This window comes from Rhea pennata, chromosome 1, assembly GCF_028389875.1.
Source record: "Rhea pennata isolate bPtePen1 chromosome 1, bPtePen1.pri, whole genome shotgun sequence".
Lineage (NCBI taxonomy): Eukaryota > Metazoa > Chordata > Aves > Rheiformes > Rheidae > Rhea > Rhea pennata.
Window position 1 is genome coordinate 135958768 of NC_084663.1, and position 20069 is coordinate 135978836.

General features: G+C 38.2%; 1 protein-coding gene across 2 annotated transcripts in view; it reads right to left on the reverse strand.

Moving 5' to 3' along the window:
* GLRA2 (glycine receptor alpha 2) overlaps window positions 1-20069 on the reverse strand; it is a 128879-nt gene that overhangs the window by 11082 nt on the left and 97728 nt on the right. For both annotated transcript variants that reach the window (XM_062574500.1, XM_062574492.1), the window contains exon 8: window positions 17872-18021. In XM_062574500.1, coding sequence (XP_062430484.1) covers window positions 17872-18021 — 150 coding nt within the window. The remainder of the gene's footprint in view (window positions 1-17871; window positions 18022-20069) is intronic.

Genomic DNA, 20069 nt, shown 5'->3' on the forward strand with positions numbered 1-20069 from the left:
GGAGTAATAAACTCTAAATCAGTGTTGGCAGTGCTGGAGCTCTGGAAAAGCATGCACTTGACTGTACTGGAGAGATCAGTACTAATTTTGAGGGCCTAACACCACCTGACTTTGAAGTCCTACTTTTGTGAGGGGATAACACACGGGGAAGGATTATACTCAGTAAATATGCCAATGAGCCAAAGAATGAAGCAGTGCAGAACCTCCCCCAGACCAAAAGAGACCCAATAGCACAAGTTTCTACTTCACTGGACCTCCAATAGCCTCTTGAGTACCAGGCAGAAATGCTCTACCAGGACTGAACAATTTGATGGGCTTGGGGGCAACCTAAATACTGCACGACAGGATATTGTACATTCTGTGCAATTACAATGAGTGAACACTGATCTGATTTGTTTATCCGGAGCAGAGAACCCAAGTGGAGTCTTATAGCCACTGATGTGAAACACAACCAAATCAATTAAGGAACTGGTAAGTATTCAATAGCTGCTCTCAGGCTCTTCCACAACTTATCTCCTTCTCCTGTATCTGACTCTTTCCTTCTTGACTCCTTTCCTACCTTTTCTACAGCAAATTTGCATTACTAACTCCCAGCTCTGCTTTTGCCTTGTTGCTTCCTTACTGATTTCCAAATCTGTGACCTCCATGTTCTATTCGCAAAACTCAGTTCCTTCCTCAGCCCATATCTGCTCTCACCCCTTTCTGATCTTTGCAGTTAAATTCCTTTCTTCCAAAGGAAAGACAAATAATAAAAGAAGAGGTTATTGTCCTCCACCTTGCCAAGACCACTTCTGAACTCAGGGGGTTATTCCAATTTTTAAGAATATCGAAAATACTTTTTTTAATAAAATGTCATTTTCAGTTTTAATACCCACACAGCTTCTAATTGTTCAAAGAGCTTCAAGGAGCACAAAACATTTTGAAATGTATCGCTACTTTTTTGTACTACCACTCACTATATGCATCATGCCCTTTTGCTGGCATGGAAAGCTGGAGCTCTTGCAGAGTGTATCGGCCCACAGAGCTTTTGTGTCTTTGTTCTGATTGCCCAGCACTTGCAATATGAACCATTCAGAGGTTCTGGAAAATGAACACAGTAAACACTGCAAAACCAGAAAGTGGCATTTTGCTTTTATTCTAAGTTGAAAGCTCAGCAAAAAGTTGTCAGTCATGCATACTACATATTGTTCTATCTACTGAAAACTCAGTAACTGGTAATATATGCATATGGTAATAGATTAAAGACTTGGCACGCTTCTGGAATACTCCAATGGCATGTCCGCTAACAGCAATACCATCTGGTTTTTTTATACATGCTAAATTTATAATATTGTGCTAATTTATGTATTAGCTTACACACAACCTACAGGAAATTGTGCTTAACAGATAAGCAATATTTGGGCTTTGTGACTTCCCTTCAGCAAACAGTTGGCAAATGTGTCTCCAATTACTCTCAGTTCTCTCCTTAGAGCAAGGAGTTTAGAAATCAGTAAAATTGATTATGTACTCTTCTTATTCCTAAAGGAATAGCAGTGACTTGTCAATTCAACTCTTACTTCACTAAGTTTTTGTTCATTCAAACCTGACTGGAATTTTAAGAACATATTTTAACAAACTGAAATGTGGACAGACTTTCACCTGGAGTCTGGACACCAGTGTTATACAAGAATCCTGATACTATACAGCTACCTTGGAGTGTTCCCCTTCTAAGTTCAGTGGCAGTTTTACTATAAAAGGAAGTTTACCATTAACACCACCTTCTCTTCAGCTGGCATTCAGCTTGACATTACAGAAAATAACCACCTTATTGATCAATGCCATAAACAAACCTACAAAACATATAGGCATGTTCTTCCTGGGATTTGGAAAGAAGATAAAAGTAACAAAACAAGAACCATTGAGTAGGTGCAATATTGGCAATATCCCCCTCCTCAGACTTGGCCATTGAAACTCTGAGGCATGAGATGATAGAACACTAGGTTACAAAAAAGGCTCCTTTTGATGGTCTTTTGGGGTTTTCACAGGTCTTTTCGCCAGTCAGCATCATGGATGGACTGTTTACAGATGATCCTAGAGCTAATTCACTTACAGAGTCTCTGCATGCCATTGAACTGAATGATTTCTCTCCAAAAGGATAAAAGGCCAAATTATGCTTTGTTTGGGTCTGAGGGAAGCAGGTATATCAAAGTGTTAGACCACTGAACCATCACTTGAGGGGACAGGTGTATGGAGGATATTTTAAATAAATACATATAATAGATGGTTTCAGTTTGTCTGTCTTAGAAAGGCTTATAAAGTAAATGTCAGTATAAGGAATAAGGCAATTTATTTAGGATGATTAAGAGAATCTGACTAATATATTCAAATGTGACAATTCCAATCACATCTTCATTTCAATTTACAAGGAAAGAAATAAACTAGGCTTCATTATTGTTCATACTGCTGGTGCTATATATTTGACATGATAATGTACAGTATTAGTCAGTAAATTGACTCATTGGACTGCCCTTGATCATATGCTCCATTTTCTGCTCAGCAGGGCCTTCTTTAACAGCTATATATAACTAGGCAGAAAAAAAGAGAGACAGTTCTCTCTTAGATCATTATAAGATGATGTTGCGTTCAGTTTTCCTGTTGCTTCAAAGGTTATAAATGATGTGATCTTTTTTCCATCACAGATAATATATGGCTGCTGTTTGTCAGACTTGTCAACTCCTCATACAGAAATCCAATACTCCCCGCTTGTCACACATTCATTTCAGATGTGTGTTCTTTTGCAAGGCCCGACATGAAATAGAAACTGTACTTCTATCTGCCAGTTTTCCAGTCTTGCTTTGTATGGTCCTTCCTTGCCAAAGCACAGTTATGACATTAGCTACCCCCATGAATACTTGCAGGAAACGTAGAATTTCCTGATTGTAATTAAAATTCTGCATGTTTTTTCTATTAAATAAAGAAAATCATTATACACCTTAATCCATAACTCTGCTCTTCGATCATACAGTTTGTAAATGTCTGATTGCTGAGCTAATTGCTCAGGCAGGTTGTTTCTAGACTACATCATGTATATATGGGTTTTATATCACTGTCAAAATAGGTATTAAATTAATCGTGGCTCCTCATCTAAAATGTGAAAAACTGCTTCCTTGGTCCAGGCAGAAGTTAAAGTTAGGAGGAACCTTTAAAAGGTGTTAGAGGGTGAAGGGTTCTCAGGGCTAAGAAAGGACGAGAGCAAAGACTTAGAAAGCAGACAACTCAGTAGGAGGATGGCACAAATTACAAACATACAAACTGTTGTAGCTGTATTTCAGTTCCTCAGCATCTGCTGCCGTGTAGCCTGTGCTGCTGTAGAAGGAAGAGGAACCAAAGAGCCTTAGGATAGAAAGACCCTATAGTTATTATTGTCCAGAATGGTAAATAATTGTTCAGAGTCTTTTTTAGCGACCTTTTTTCTCCAAGAGTACTTTGAAGTCAAGGAGAATTACAGGATGTAAATCAGAAATACTCAGATCCAGGTCAGCACATTCACAAAGAGATATAATTCAGCTCACAGTCTCCCTGAGGAACAGTCTCTCACAAATCTCTGTTAAACTCGCTCATGATATACTGGGCACATTACAGAAGAAACTGTTTAAGAGCACTGATTAATATTTTCGGCAACTGTAAATCTCTCAGTGTGCTGCCTGATCCTGGCTACACCAGCTGGCTTTCAAGGACCCTTCTGGTCCTGCTTTCCATGATCCTGTGATTCTGTATTTGTAGTTTGAAGAATGGAATAGAAATCAACACCTTGCCATGCCAAACAGCTTTCTATACATTGTAATGCTTTATATATGCAAAAAGGCTAAAGTTTAAGCCTCTCAGCTTTGAAGCTTCGAAGCCTCCTAGCATAAAGGATCCTCAGGCTCCCATGAATCTGGTATCAGTTCCTAAGTTATCTTTCCCTTGATATGGAAGACAAGAGAGGAAGGACTTGTGGATAAAGAAAGACCAAAATTAACATTCCACTGTGGCCTGCCAATTACCTGCGAGGGTATAATGCTTTGGGAGTGCAGACATCTGTCTCAGGTTAAGGCAATCCTTGGTTTGCACAAGAAATACAGTGTGGTAAGCCTCCTTTCCTATCTCCTATCTGCTGAATAAGACCCTACTGCAGGAGAGTAAATTGTTGCTTCATAGTTGAAGAAGGTAAATACTTTGCAGAACTCCCAGGAAAGTCAGGTTAGGCAACAAGAAGCTCCAATAACGCTTTGGCTGGGATGCCATGCCACATGCAATAAAACAGTCTATTAGCATCATGTGGAATTTGAAAAATATTCATGAAATAACGACTCTTAAGATCAAACATGGCATCTGATGAAAAAAAATCCTTTGTCATGATATAAATCTGTTATTCAACCCAAGCTACACAAATATCCACAAGATAACCCATCAAATAAAGGGAAATGCTGTGCCAGAATAAAGAAGGATGACAAAATCATCAATCTTCACATGTCAAAAAGCAAAATTCAAGTAGATTATATTTACAACAAAATTACACAATATAAGTCACAAAGGAAAGTGAAGAAAGATCAAAGAGAAAATAAGGGATAGACAACATAAACAGGCATCCCCAGTATCTAGAAATAACAAAGGAACAGGACTTTACAGCTCCAGAGCATCTTAAAAGAGCTGCCATGTATTTGGAGGAAAACATCCTTTGTGTAAATTTGAAAAAAAAGGGTCTTTATTTGCAGCTAGGGAGCAACACAACATTTCTGTGCCTGCAGAAAGCTATCCTCTTTGGAGATTTATTACTCTTTTCCCATAGTCCCACTGGTCTCTATGAAAAAGTACAGTTTATTTCTCCACCACATGAACATCCAGCACAAGTAGCAACAAGGGCAGAATAATAAAAGACCAATCCATTAGTGAAAAACACAGAACTGACTCCTCTGTAGTTCATGACAGAAAAATCTAGGACATCTCCAAAATAAGGAACAAATGGCAGTGTTCGAAAACATTTAAAAAGAGAACTGCAACAGCTAGCTAATCACTTGCTGAAGTCTACATGAAAGGTGAAGCTTGGGTGCCGCAGAACTGACATAGAAGAATGTTTCATGATAAATTTTTAATTATGGAAGAAAATAATCTTTAAAAATACGGACCACCTCACACAGTGTTGCCACAGACTTATGCTGTTATTTCTTTTACAGCCAAATAAATGACAGGCTATAACTCTGAGTGTTCATTTTGTACTACTGTATCTCCCATTTTTCTTTGCTTCCTTTCTTGCATGTCTTAAGGACCACCAATAGTCCCCTGGCCATCATCTGAGAAATCTGAAGGGCAGGCTAAAGCTGGCTTATACTGAAGTCCTTAAATAAGATAACATTTTTCTTACTATTGTTCATACTTTTGTATGACTACAAATATATCAAATCAAATCAGAAAGAAAATATAAATACTGAAAATTCCTTACAGAACTAGTTCTCCTCTTTTCTCCTCCAGCCCTACACTCCTTGCAGGCACAGTCACTGAACCCAGTATTACTTTGCTTTTGACAAATAGCAGATGAGAATATACATTAAAATTTGCAAAATCAATTTTAGATTATTTCCATTAGGTGCTTTCATGATACATATAGCTTTATTGTTTCTATCTCTTGATTAATCTTTCAAAGGTCTTCCTCCCCTTCCGCCACTGTTTTCAATCCCAGTGTGAATTCCTAGCTGCTCCTGTGACCATATGTATTTCTAGTTCCACAATGCTGAGGAGCTGATATGAACAACTCATAGCCAGTTTAAGAAAGCATTAAATAATTCACGAATATAACACTGAACTGTGTTTTCTATGTAAATAGCAAAGGCTAGCATTACTAAAATACCACCTCTGGCTTAGGAAGTCCTTGAGTTGAAAATTTCTGGAGCCTAGAGGGATATACTGAGGACATATTGCTGTAAACTTGCATTCCTCTTGCCTTCTTCTCTGGGCCTCCTCCATTGACAGCTGTCACAGATAGCTTCCTGGGCTAGACTGAGTCTTGGACTAAGATGGTAGAGCTGTGTTTTATATTCTCTGAATGGAGCTTCCTACTGTGAAGAGACATAGCTGAGTGCTGAATAGCTCCCCCAAGAATTTCACAGTAATGCTCTCTATTTGACTTCCAAGTTTGGATAACAGCCAAAAGAAAAGTTCCTGTGAAGTGCCTTTGCCATTTAGCTATGATGCTGTACGTTTAGTTCAAACAGATTACAAGCTCATTTTGCCTAAGATGTGAAATCTGAAGACAAGAATCCAAATCCAGTATTATACCTTTCTGTATGCATTATTAAAGCAATTGTTTTTAAGCATAATATTACATCTATAATAAAGTTCTATTATTTTTACCTTCTAATTTAGCAGAGTAGTAGGTATCCAGCTCTGCAGGTTCTGTGTCAAGAAAGTTGAACCTTGCCACGTAGAAAAGCGAAGCTCAAAACAAATGCTACATGTAGAACACATTAACAAGGCTGCAAAGCCAAAAAACAGATTTGGGAGTGGAGCAGGAGAGCAACCAAGCTCCCACTCAGGAAAAGGTTGAGAAGTAACTGAAAATATTACACAGAGCAGTAATTCTCAAGGCAGAAGACAAATTAAGAAACAAGATATCCTCTTTATTTTTGCCATAGAAATCATTGCTAGAAATATGGGTGAGGCTACCTGCAGTGAAAAGCGTGATACCCAAACATGAGACTCAGTGAGAGAATTAATACATTAAGAAAAGTTGAAGACTAGGCATGGCAGGACACACTGGACTGAGAGTCTGGGGGAAAATGGATATTATGAAGTAGACAGGCACAAGAAAAAGCAGATGATCTATGTTGGAATCACAGTCCAAGGTAATGCAGGGAGAGTAATTTCTAAAATATATTTCTCCTTCTCTGCTTTTTCACCTTAGACACACATACACACATGCACACACTCTCTCTCACACACACACAGATGCCTATGAGGGCACCTGTCTGCTGAAAGACTGGCTGACCTTATGGCCCAGTAAACAAACTGCAATAAAATAACTGTCTGGTTTGTCACCTGTAAAAGGCCAATTTGGAAGAAAGGCAATTATCTTCTGCAAGAGCCACTGGAAGGTTATAGGAAATGGGGTGCAGCCTAGAAAAGGCTGGAAAATTGCTGAGCAAGAGCACAAAGTCATTTTCAGAACACTTGAATGTATCTGCATGTCAGTGTAAATACCTGCAAACACAAGAATACCCCTTCTTGAATTTCACATGAGAAGTCCCCTGGCAGTTGCAAGGTCTCCTATCTTTCACAGTTAGGATAGGGTACCCATGTAGTATCAAGACCCATACTGCACACACATCAAAAAATATGGCAGCTGACAAATCCATCTTAATTAATTGAAATGTCCTCATAATGGTTAAAAAAAGGTATTAGGGGTCTTGCAGCACACCTCCTAGATGGAAGGTGTCAAAAGTCATGAAAGAGCTTGCTCTGACATATAGGTTCTCTCCATTTCACCAACCTGTAATGGCATCACACTCAATTAGTTCTCTAAAATGGACCCTTGTAACTTCCCTTGCCTGCTGTGTTCAGCACATAAGGAAAGCCTACAGGAGTAAAATTCTGCAGATGGAGCAAATCGGGAGACTTGCAGTGTCTGTTTCTACCCTGTTCTTTGCAAAGTCTGAACATGGAATATGGCAAAAGCTTGGATTTTGAGGAATATCTGTTATACAGCTCTTTCCTGTAAACTTGACAATTAAGACAAACCATATTAGAAAAGCAAGCACTCTAGCGAAGTGAAATAATAAATTTGGCATAAATTAACAGAGAGCACATGGATTAACCTCTTGGAAAATTTGTGCAGAGAAGATGATAGCTACTCCATGAAGCTACCAACATAAGGCTTTATGCCCTGAAGAGGAAATAGAACTCGCTTTCCTAGAATGGAGTGTAAGATCTCACATAAGTGAAATTGAGATAATATCTAATGAACAAAGTTTGTGATCTCCATTCTTAATTAGCTTTTCTTTTGACAGATGAAGATTATAGAGCACTCAGAGGCAGGTCACCACCACCAGCAAGTTTGGGAAGGCTTAACAGAAAAATCTTTGAGTCAGTCACAGGCAGAGCACTTCCACGTGACTAGCAGAAAGAACTAGCTTAGGAAACTACATGGAGAACTACCTGAAGAGACTGTGGTGAAGCATCAAAACAAAGGTATCATGTCTCGTAGGGGCCTTCTGTCATGATACTACAGAGAAATTAGAAAACTTTGTCATCATAGTAAAATAACTCACTCATACAAGTGCATTATAAAATATATGTGTGTACAAATGCATACACAGTATCTGTGTGAGAAGTTATATACCCAGATTAGAAGTCAAATGATTCAAAGAGCTATGCTATTGCTCAGACAGAAGTTATAGACTTGATAAAGGGATCTGTAGGTACAGTTCCTAGCTTCTGCTACTCCAGATGTTTAGATTAGGCAACCAGAGCAGTCTTTTCTGACCTTTCAAATCTGTTAATCCAAGAGCTAGAAACAATATGGCACACTTAGTACACCAAAGATGCTCAACAAACCACTGGAAGGCTAGGCTTGCCAGTAGAAATGACATCAACAGTCTGTCTTGGCATTGACACTATTGGAGCAAAGAAGAGTTGCTGAGGCAGAATCAGGGCTGTGTCAGCTCTAGAAAAGGACTGATCAGCTCTGAGATACCCTGAGAAGAGTGCAGTCACAAAGAAAAGAAATGCGTTATTTGCTGATGTTTCCTCACTAGGAGGTTTTAGTGATCTGTGACTGGGCTTGGCGGTAAGTTTACAGACACTTCCAAATTTGAAATGTAGCTTGCTTCTTTTGTGTTCTTTTTGTATTCACACTAAATAGTATCTTTCTCTAGCAGTGGATCTAATGAAGTAAGCACCTCTGATGATTAAATCAAACTAAAAGTGTCAGAATCAGGCTTTGACTGATCAGTTTGCTATAAGCAATGGCTATAAACTCGAACAAGAATTACAAAACAATCTTGTTTACCTTCTGGAGAAAAGGAAAACAGAAAAACAAATGGTTTTAGCACTACTTTTTTAAAAGTACTAAAAAAGTGGATTTCACTGGAATGCATGAAGTTTTTGAGACCTTCAGACAGCATGAGGTTTCAACAGTCTAGTTAATACAATTTGGTTTTGCACAATGTCATTTGGACAACATCATTACAGAATGCTTCACAATTAATTACTTTCAAATAGCAGCTTCTTCCCCCTGTGGAGAACGGGATTAATTGGGTCAGATGTAAATATGCATTTCATGGATCCTACTGAACACTTGCCCATCTCACCAATTTACAATGTAATTTGATACAACTGGTGTTGTATCTCTGGAGATGTGCAGGACTAGCACAGTTGCATTTAAGGGTTGAAATACACTGATACAGCTGAAACCCTTAGCCCATATTATGCTCTAACACTGTTACCCTTTCATTCTCTTGCAGAAATACTAATTTATATTTATTCATACTGAAAAACTAAGCTGTTGAAAATAAAACTCAGGGCAGAACTTAGAGCTGATATGAAGTGCCCTGATGAACCCATGGTACTGGGGGCTCAGAAACTGTTTTTCTACCAGGTCTTTTTGCTCTCTCACAGCACAGAGGGCTGGACCATCACTGCAGTGGGAAACCCTGAGATCAGGGGCTTATTGGGGCCTAAGTCTAGGCAAGAAAAAGAGTAAAGATACATTACCTACCAGGCAAGAGCAAGGAGACAAATTTGAGGCAAAGCTGTTTCCTTGACTCCTTATGGAGCCTAAGGCAAAAAGAGGTAAAACCTTTTGTTACACTGGCTTTTTACTCTCTTTTTGGAGTCTTGAGTAGGGACAGTGTAAGTCAAATGTACTCATACTGAAGTCCCCCATCTTCATTTTTCTTGATGAAATTTGTATTCAATATTTTTTCATCATCTCTTTTCTTGAAATAAGGTGGGCCAGAACAGATCCAACAAAATAATCATGAATTTCAAAAAATAGTCTGGAAAACACAGTTAGTTCCTCTAGCATGTGTTTCTTGAAAAGCTACTTCTTGTTGCTTTAAAGCATCAAAGATAAGAACATGGCTTCCTGGCTTTTTTTAGCTTCCTCTGCCCTATTTTCAGCTTGTACTCTCCCCTAGGTATAATGAAAAATGAGACATTTGCACCCAGCTGGAGAGCACCTTTTATGAGCTGGAAAACTGCAGAGTTCATTTCTGGCATATTTCCTGCTGTTCATGAGTAACTACCAGGACAAACTCACTCAAGTGAAGTGCAAACTTCAGTCCCCAAGGCTTGTCAGGTTAGAACTGATCGTTTCATGTGCAGCATGCTGGGTACATACAAGGGAGGACTCTGAGTTTCTAAAGCAGAAGTAACACTACCAACTAAACAACAAAAAACCTTTATCAAATACACCTTCTGCCTTTCTTCCAGTTCTACCTGTCTCAAGGTGATGGAGTATACAGTCATTTTACAGTCTCAGTTCTGAAATATAGTAGTACTACTGTTCTGTGGCCCCATATCTTAATTTTATTAAGTTCTGATTTGCTATGGTATTTGGAAGGTGGCCCGCATGAATCATCATACTGCATCATGTCTTGTTTGGTGCTTTGGTACAGTGCCTGGTCCCTATGGTTTGATTTTCCATGCCTTCTTCCCACAGAGTAATCCATGTTGTAATAATTATGATTCTTCCGAACAATATTTCATCTTCCTGTGCTTTATCTTCTGAAGCTTCCATAATGTTTGTATTAGTAATGTGAATGCATTATATGTACCAAAACAGTGTATCTTAGATCTTCCTATTTGCCTGAGGAGTGGTAACTTTCGGAAGCTGGAACAACAGCTACAAGGTGGCTGCATCACGCTCGTTATGTAGATAACCGTTGTTGACAGCACAGTTAGTAATTTTTTTCTCCCCTGAAAACATACAGTAGCATGTTTTTATTTTTATTTAATAATAATGAATTTTCCATGTTCTAGATGGTGATAGATCCTTAATTTACAAACACGAGTTTCCTGACAGTGTTGAACTGTGGAGTCATTCTGATCATTTCAGTGACTATGAAGAGTCACTATTTTTGTGGCTTAACAACTCATTAGTTTCCACTTCTCTAGTTTCCACTACCCCTAGACTAGGTATTTTTCTTTTATGTTTTATTTTTACAGAATTAAGAATTTTGCTCTGCAGGCTAATCTGCCCCTGCTCTGGCACCTGGATTCCACTTCTTCAGCTGCCTATTTGTTCTATTCCAGCTTTCATTACTGTTTAGATATTAAACATTTGATATTTGGAGGAGTTTCTCAATGGTTAAGCTGTTTAAATAATCTCTCCTGCAAACTGATATTACATTTTCCATAAATTAGTCTGCCTTTAATCACACAATTTTTAATGCACCTGAAAGGTTTCCAAGATTTTCTCCCTTGAAATGTGACTACTCATTTTCTCTTCCGTTTCTTGGTTTGGAGTGAAAAACAACATAAAATCTATCATCTTACTGTGTCTGAGATGATAATATATATCAAACACAGATGCTCCTGTGCTTTGAGTTTTCATCTTAGCGTTCTTTCTCCAATTATATTATGAGTAAAGCTTTAACTCTTTTTTGCAACAGTTCCAAACAGTACTTTATATAAAAAAAGTTTTCCACAATTTCTTTGTTTATGTTTGTTTTTCTCTGGAAAAAATGTGTTTCCAGGAAGCTTAGATCCTTCATTCCTCCTATTTTCTCTATTTCTAGCTGCTGCTGTACCTGTATTCTCTCATCTGCTCTGGGCCATCTGGACAGACTGTTGCTACTATGTTTTTTGATCTGTTGCTTGTGTACCCCCATGGCTGAATTCCTTCTTTTCTTTTCTTTTCTTTTCTTTTTTTTTTTTTTTTTTTTTTTTTGGACTCTTCTCCCTCTAACATGACTCTAGACTTATGCCTACAGCTAGACAAAGAACTTCTAATGTGACATTTTTCTAGTTTGAAATGATGTTTTCATTTAAATGTTTAAACCTATTTTAGCAAGGCTATTTAATACACAATAAAAATACTCTGATGTTAACTAAGCCCATTCCTACGCTATTCATGCTCACAATAAAAAATCAGGCAAGGACATGAAATCACAAGTTGACTTACCTATGCAAATGTGTTGTCCCTATCTATTGTTTAACAGGCTCAAAGCGGTAGTATATCCAACTATAACATCAAGCTAAACAGTCATTTTGGTGTATTTATCTTCTCCTAGATTTTTCTATGCAGTTACATTCAAGTGCTAATGCAGTTGCATTAGCAAAAGAAAAGTTTTTTTGCTATAAAAAACACCCACAACATCTCGAGGGTGTTTATCTACAACAGAATCTACCCTGTGTTTAATCTGTTAAGTAAGGAAGAAGTCAAAGAGAGAGAAAGCCATTCAGCCTCGATTCCTGTTTTTCACAATGAAACTCATGTGCTTGAGCTTGATTTGCGAGTACCAAAAATAGCACAGCAAGAAGGGTTTTCCTTGAGCACTTCCATTATTCACATGATGCGGCATGTTACATAACGCAAACTGTGTGCACTGTACGCACGGATGTTAGCGCATAAAAATTTCCATTGGGGACAGTAGTACCAAGTGTTTTGAAGGTAAAGTCAGGCTAAAGGTACTGACTTTCACAGCTGGCAAGTCTAGGAAATCTTAGAACATTTTTTGGAGGTCTGACGGAGGGATCTCAACATGATCAAAACGGCAGAGATGGCCTCTGAAAATGAGTTACTCAATGAGTAACTCTTCTTTCTAAAGATGCAAATATTTTATCATCTTGACTGTCAAGATGATTTTGTTTGGACATTTCAGGCATCTGTCTCTCCCCTGACAGCTCTCCCAGAGAACAGCAGTTCTCTAAACTCTTCTACCAAATGTTTCTGTCTTTGCTTAGCAGAGTTATCTTTTTCTGCTGTAATCATTTAGTCTCACTCCCAGATCTTTCATTTGAAAGTACCAGTTCTGCCTCCCTTTGCTAATCTGTATGCATGTGAAATTTACTGGACACAGCATTACTATTTGTATTGCTCTGCACCCCCTGCACATGGGATTAAAGTCTGTGAAGTCTCCAGCTGCACGATTTTTAGTTCTAGTTATAGAAAGTATTTCTATTAACACTAACAGTCCCAAACTTGACCCTTATTCTTGGCCATAACAGTAACCACCACATACACAATTTAGGACCAGGGGGCAGGTAAGTCACCTTTGAGATGCTGGTATGAATACTGTTGTACTGTGACTCATTTTGAGTACTGATCATATAACATAATAATTACAGTTTTCAAAAAGGAATGATGGGAATTTATGTAAGCTGAGCTCTTCTACTTCCCTTGAATACCATCATTTTGAAGAATAACAAATCTCATTTGATTATTACAAACCATATTTTTAAAAAGAAGTATTTTTCTTCCAGGTGATCTGGCACTATACAAATTTAAACACTAATATAATGAAACTGTACTGTGCCCTCAATACCACTGTGCTCATGGCTCCTGCAGCCCATGCGCTGTCTATACAAAAGGGAGTATATCATGATATATAATAATTAGGCAACCATTTCCCTCATCAGAGAAGTACTGTTAGTGCTGGATGTATTCCACTGTGTGCAGGAAGGCTACACAAATCTTTAAGACAAGCACTGAATACTGTCTCTAACAGAAACTGCTTGGGGAATTCAGAAGAGTTCAAGAGCTGATTAGCTGGGCATATAGGGTTTTATTTTGTTTAGAAGGTTGCAACAGGTCCTGATAGTGCAATCTTCCATAATACAATGACAGGTCAATGGTTCAGCTGTAAATGCAATGTTTGGACCATCAGCAGTACAGCCTAAGCTTTCCTAGAGAAACATTAACCACTATTTATTGGATCTGACTTTTGGCTTAAGAAATCTGACAGACTCAGGTTCTTGTGCTTGCATGTAATGCTCTGAAGGTTGCCACACAAGGCAGAACAAAATCCAGCAGTGGCAATAATGAAAGTAGAGAAGCAAGCTGACAAAACTTAAAATATTTTTTTCCTTGCTCTGTAGATCTAACTGCTTAATCCAGGAATTTTGGCCAGATGTGCTTTATTACCTATTTCTTGTCTCCTCAAATTAGAACTGAATGATGTAGTATAAATGTGCAATCACCCCTTTTTCTCTTGTTTGTCACTATTGGATGTACATTCACTATAAACTCTTAGAACTGTAAGTGATAACTCAGCAAGTCAAGCTGAGTGTAAGCCTTCTTGTGCCCTACATAGGCCCTATAGCCTATGTTCCTCTCAGCAGGCAGGTCTCCTTTTGAGCAGGAAAGTACTGAGCTGCTGCTATGATAGCATCACTCCTAAAACATCTACCTTCGTAGGCTGAATATATGGGTAAGGGAAACATAGACATGGCCTTGGCCTAGTCTGTCTCCTCTGTTCACCTCTCAAGTGCAAACTAGTTTCTTCCTCTAGAAGAAATCAGCACCGCTGGAGCTCCAGTTCCTAGGAGTTTGCAGCAAAAATACTATGGAGACATGGCCTCTGTGTACCATCTGGCTGTATATGCAATCTATAAATACAGAAGAGAGATTTATCCAAACTTTCCTTAGCTAGAGAATAACTCGGCCCTACATGCACCTAAGCTGGGCTACGACACCTAAGTGACTGATGACACATGCGATGCTGAGTACTTACTTGGACTCGTTTGCAGTTGCATGACATCAGCTATCCAGTAGCAGCATAGTCTTATTGGTCTTGCATTCTAGAGAGACCCTGGCAATTTCCTTGTTATGTCTGGTTTTGTATATGTTTAAATACGATTACTTCTACATTAGGAAGGCTCCAGAAATGAAAGCTCTCTTCCACTGTTTGATATCATGGCTCTGTAAGTCAGCAACTTATCATATTGCAAACCCTCTATCCTAATTTTGCTGTGTAACGGTAACTATGTTTTTTAGTTCAGTTCTTAAAACCACCAATTCTCTTTATAGCTCACCAAATCCACTGAAATAATCTGCATCTTATAGTCACGTAATGTTTTACAGAGTTTAAAGTCAGAGGCATATTACAGCTCAAACGCTATTCAAGCAATGTGTTTGTTTTGGGAAATCAGCTTCTGAAAGATTTAAATTCTGGTCCTATTTTATTTAAATGAATAAATTTCATTTCCCAGTCACCAGTACCAAGCAGAGAGCTGCACACCAAGCCCATTTCTCTCTCTATCACTGATTTTATTATCTTCACTACTCACCTATAATCTGGATCTATCAGCTGCTATGATATTGCTTCAGATTTGCTACACATTACACTATGTAAAAGATTTCATGGCTCTTTTCTGACAAGTAAAAAGAAACCAATGAATATATTTTGGATTCATAGGTATTCCTTCTTCACTAAACAGGGTTTGGGACATGATGAGAAGGAATATTGCATGTTGATGGTTCAGGAACTGGTATGATACCCACAAAAATTTCATCATAGTTTTAGTGGAATGTACTCATTTGAAAGATGAGACAATGCAGGATTTTCTGTCTCAAGGCATTTCCTGTGCTCCTGTTCCTGCTCACTCTATATTTATCACAGGACCAGGTTACAAAATACACATGCACTTTTCTTAGGAGGTTTGGAATGAGAGTGGCACAATCCAGTCACGGAAAAAAAGCAAGCATAAAGGTGGGCCACAGGAATGTGTAACATGAAACTGCTGTTCATGCTGGGGACAGTACTGTATATTTCAAGGTTGACATTTAGCAAAGAGAATACAAGAGGTTACTACTGATGCCATGGAAATCATCCATTCTAATGATTTATGACATCGGTGCAAATGCTAAAACTTTCTCTTGCTTTCTCTTTCTCACTACAGTTTTACCCTCAAACTTGAATTGCCGATCTGATTCACTGTCCCATGAGCTGATGACTCTTTGCTCCGCAAGCCATTCATGCGCCGCACGGACTCGACACTTTCATTCCCAACAGTCACAGTCTGTGCCTGTCCCCAGATTGTCAGCACAGATAGCAGCAGCAAAAATGGGAATAGTGCAATGGTAACAAAAACAACACATACAACACACAAAGAGAAGAATGGCTCAGTTAGAGAAGACCATCATGCAAAATAACATGAATCACCTTCAAGACAAAATAAACTGAGAAAATCATGAGAAACAGCCTCAGGTAAAGAGATGCAGACACCACATCATAAAAGATGGCCTTTGTAACATTATTCCCTATTCTGAAAAATGAGCACCCAAATTCATAGGAAAGTAAAAGCAAGCCTGTGCTAACAGAGAGCTGTCTCTTGTTTCAGTAGAATATTTGCTTGTATTTAATTAAAGCATTTCCCATTTTGTATAGAAGCCATGTACCAGGCTTAGGATAAATGCAGATCTTCTGGTGATTTTTTAAAAATACTTTTGTTTTAATAGTCACCAGAGCATCATTCCCACAGCAGATGAGTGACCATTTACATGGACCAAAGCTCCATCATTTTTGAATGATGTCAGGGCCATACTGTTCCTTAGAGGTGTTGGTGTCTTGCTGACTTGTGCACCTCTGAATAAAATGTTGTATCCAAAATTGAAATCACAGACCAAATATAGCAGCTTCTGCTGCTGCTCTACTGTTCTCAGAAACAAAGGCTTCCGTGGCGGTGCACCTGGCATGTGTGCCTACATCTGGCAAGCATTTCTGTTCTCTCTGGTAATCTAATCTTAACGGGAATCTCAACTCACCTAAAAATAACATTAAGCCAGAGGACAGCACTGGATTGCTTCCCAGAGCATCCATCAAATAATACATTAGCTACAGAACATTTGTTAGACAGACATGTCAAAACAAAAATGCCCTGTGCCATTGTTGTCATCCCTCTTGTAAAGGAACCCATTATTTGCTGCTTTTACAGCTCAAGTGAATATTTGTTTTACCTACCAAATCTTCACGGGCAGCAGTAGACCTAAATGTTTCTACTGATACAGAAAACTAGTGACAGTAGGAAGGATGAATAATGTAAAGTTCTTATAAATGCAGGAACTATGATAACTGGACTATAATTCAATTTAATGTCTATTCTTTTTCAGTTTACCAAAGAAAAACTGAGGAAAACCAGATAGACTTCCTAAAAATGTTTCCAGACTGACGTTCAGGATAAAAACAAAACTCTCTTCTACATTTCAGTCACTGATGCAAAATAATCTGATAATGATATTCACAGAGAGTTCTTTTGTTAACAACTTCAAGCTAGTATCAGCAATAAACTGTGAAATAGTGGAAAATAGAAAGGAAATTTTCCTAGTCTCTATTTTTCAGTCTCATAAATACTGGCTTCAGCTAGGAATGACCCCAGTCATTGGTGACGTACAAGTGAGGCTGGAACGGCTGATCACTCCTGCAATAGGCTCTCCTAAGGTATCTCCCAGTTTAACATGACTAGCTAGGGTGATACCAGAAAAGACAGGTCTCAAACATCTGCTAATGTCAGCACATTTGAAAGATGTCTGAGAAATGTATCTACATTGCTGCTTTCAACAGTATCTTATTTACTAGTAGATATCCCACAATAGCATGACTTTCAGGGATTGAAAGAGAATGTAACATCAGTCTGGCCTGGAATAGCTAATAGGATACAGCTGCCTCAGAAATTGCAAGAAGAGAATAAAAATCTCAGAATCAGTGACTAATTTATTGACATTTATAGATAAGGTCAATGAGCGGCAAATAAACCCAGTAGCCAGTTTCAGATCTTTGTCAAGGAGTAAATCACTCAAAAGGAAACCTTAGATTGAGACTTTCTTTCCAGAGAAAGAAGAACTGAGGTGAGAACTCAGACTGTCAGCATGTTATCAGGGCAAACTCGATCACCTTTAGTAAAGAGCAGCTGTACCTTGTTTTGTCTTCTTTGCCTTCTTCGAAGTCTCAGAAACTCCTTGTGCTGCCGTGAAACGAAGTTGACTGCTGCATATTCCAGTAACGCAGCAAAGACAAAGAGAAGGCACACAGCCATCCAGATGTCAATAGCTTTTACATAGGAGACCTACAACAAAATAGGACACTATGTGTTATATTCTAAACTCCTTCACAAACTAAAGATATTTATTTGAAAAAAACCTCCACATTTCTGAACAGCTTGAGTTCCAGTTGTTCTTTTTTGTTTGTTTGTTGGCTTATAATAAGTAAAATAATCAAACTATTAGTGGAGATGTGTGTTCACAAAAATACACTAATTGTGATTTACTGTCTTTGGCAAAAGAATTAAAATTAGTTATAACAAAATACAAATGCTCTCGTAGTCACAATCACAGCATATCAGAAAGAATATGGAGATAGCGCAAGGTATGATACATATTGGAAAACAGTCCTGAAAAGGTTATAGTTATGACTCTCTTAATCTCTTATGAACCAGTTGCAATATTCACTAATTAGCTATGTTTGATATCCATAACCCCAAAGTAAACTTGGGGTATAGTATCCCATGAGTTGACGTACCTTCATATATATGCTGTTCACTCATAGTTACTTGACCTTTATCCAATAATTTTATAGTAAAAATACATTTTCATAGATATTATATATTACAAATATCCAAATACCAGATGTCTTTTATATAGTAAAAGCTCATTCTGATTTGAATTGACTGGTCCATTCAGATGTATCTCAACATAATGTCATAGGGTTTTTTATACTATTACTCTCACAGTAGGCTAAACAGTAGCTAGCTAATGACATTAATGACATTATTCATGTCAAAGGTACAGTATCCTTCCCAATTGTGTTTGTACTTTGCTTTTCCTTGCAAAAAGGAAAAACTTTCCTGAAAAGTTTTTAAGTAAAGATTGTATATATAGGCAACAGCAGGTTTTCTCTTTTGTTTACCAGGTAAATCATATGACTTTAAATGTCTGGAATACACATATGAGCTAATTTTCTAAACTTTTCTGATATGAATGAATCAAGGAATGAAGAAGAATAGGCATTTCCAGGATGCAGTGCATCTGACCTGTTTTAAATGTTGGCTTTAAGAGGAGATGATAATACTCTAAGAGTGCATCTTCATCTTTATGTCTGTAAACAGGAGCTTAGAATCACTCTCTCAGTGTAGAAATGAGGAGCTTTACTCAGTTGTCTTTAAAAAAGCATTATCTACTGTCACCTTAGGTACCTGACCTCCATTTGCTAATCCACAAGAGCACAAATCTCCACTTGGCAAGTCTTCTGGAGATGTCTCAGATTCCCTAGGGCACCTCAGATGATACCACCACCACACAAATGAATTATATCTCTAAAGCTAGGCAAAATGGATCTCACCCAAAGCTCTGAAAAATTATAGCAAACAGATATTTAATAGCTGAATATTCTATGGTAAACATTTCAATGCAGTCAGAACATAGAGTGGTCTTTCAGAAAAGGAAGTGCTGCACATTCGATGCTCTAACGTTTAGCAGAACCATGTCTCCTCCCTGGACAACCTCGAGCCTGGGATACTTTGCGCACACTATGCAAAATGAGCTTGCTTTTATGACAGTGGCTACCATTTCATCATGAAGAGAGGCATGCCTGTTTCAGGAGATTTTGCTCCTGTTCACGATGTATTTGAATAGCATCAGTTTTCAAAGTTTTTAGAGTTTTCTTCTTGTTAAAATAAAATGGAATATACTGTCCTCCATGCTCCAGCAAACAATACAAGCAAGGAAACTAGCATTTAAAGACTGTCAGAATGGTACAAGCTCCATTCTGCAGGTCCTGAATATTGAGCCAAAAATTTCTGAGGAGCCACATACTGCTGCTCAGCACATACAGCATTTATTGGGGAGCTTGTCTTCTCCAAGGGGAATCATACATTTCTGTAGTTGAGGCTACACTCCAGCTCTGCACTGCAATGTCCACTACCATGCCCAAAACACAGCATGCCCCCATCTGAGACAGAAGAGAAGCACTTAGCAAGCAAAGGTGATACTATAAATTCGTTATTTTAAAATAGATACGCAACAGGGATGCATTTCTCTCACACAATAAAATCTTACAAGTCACACCTTTCCTGATCAGCTGTAAAACCCGGTGAAAACTCTATAGTGTCCCAGATGC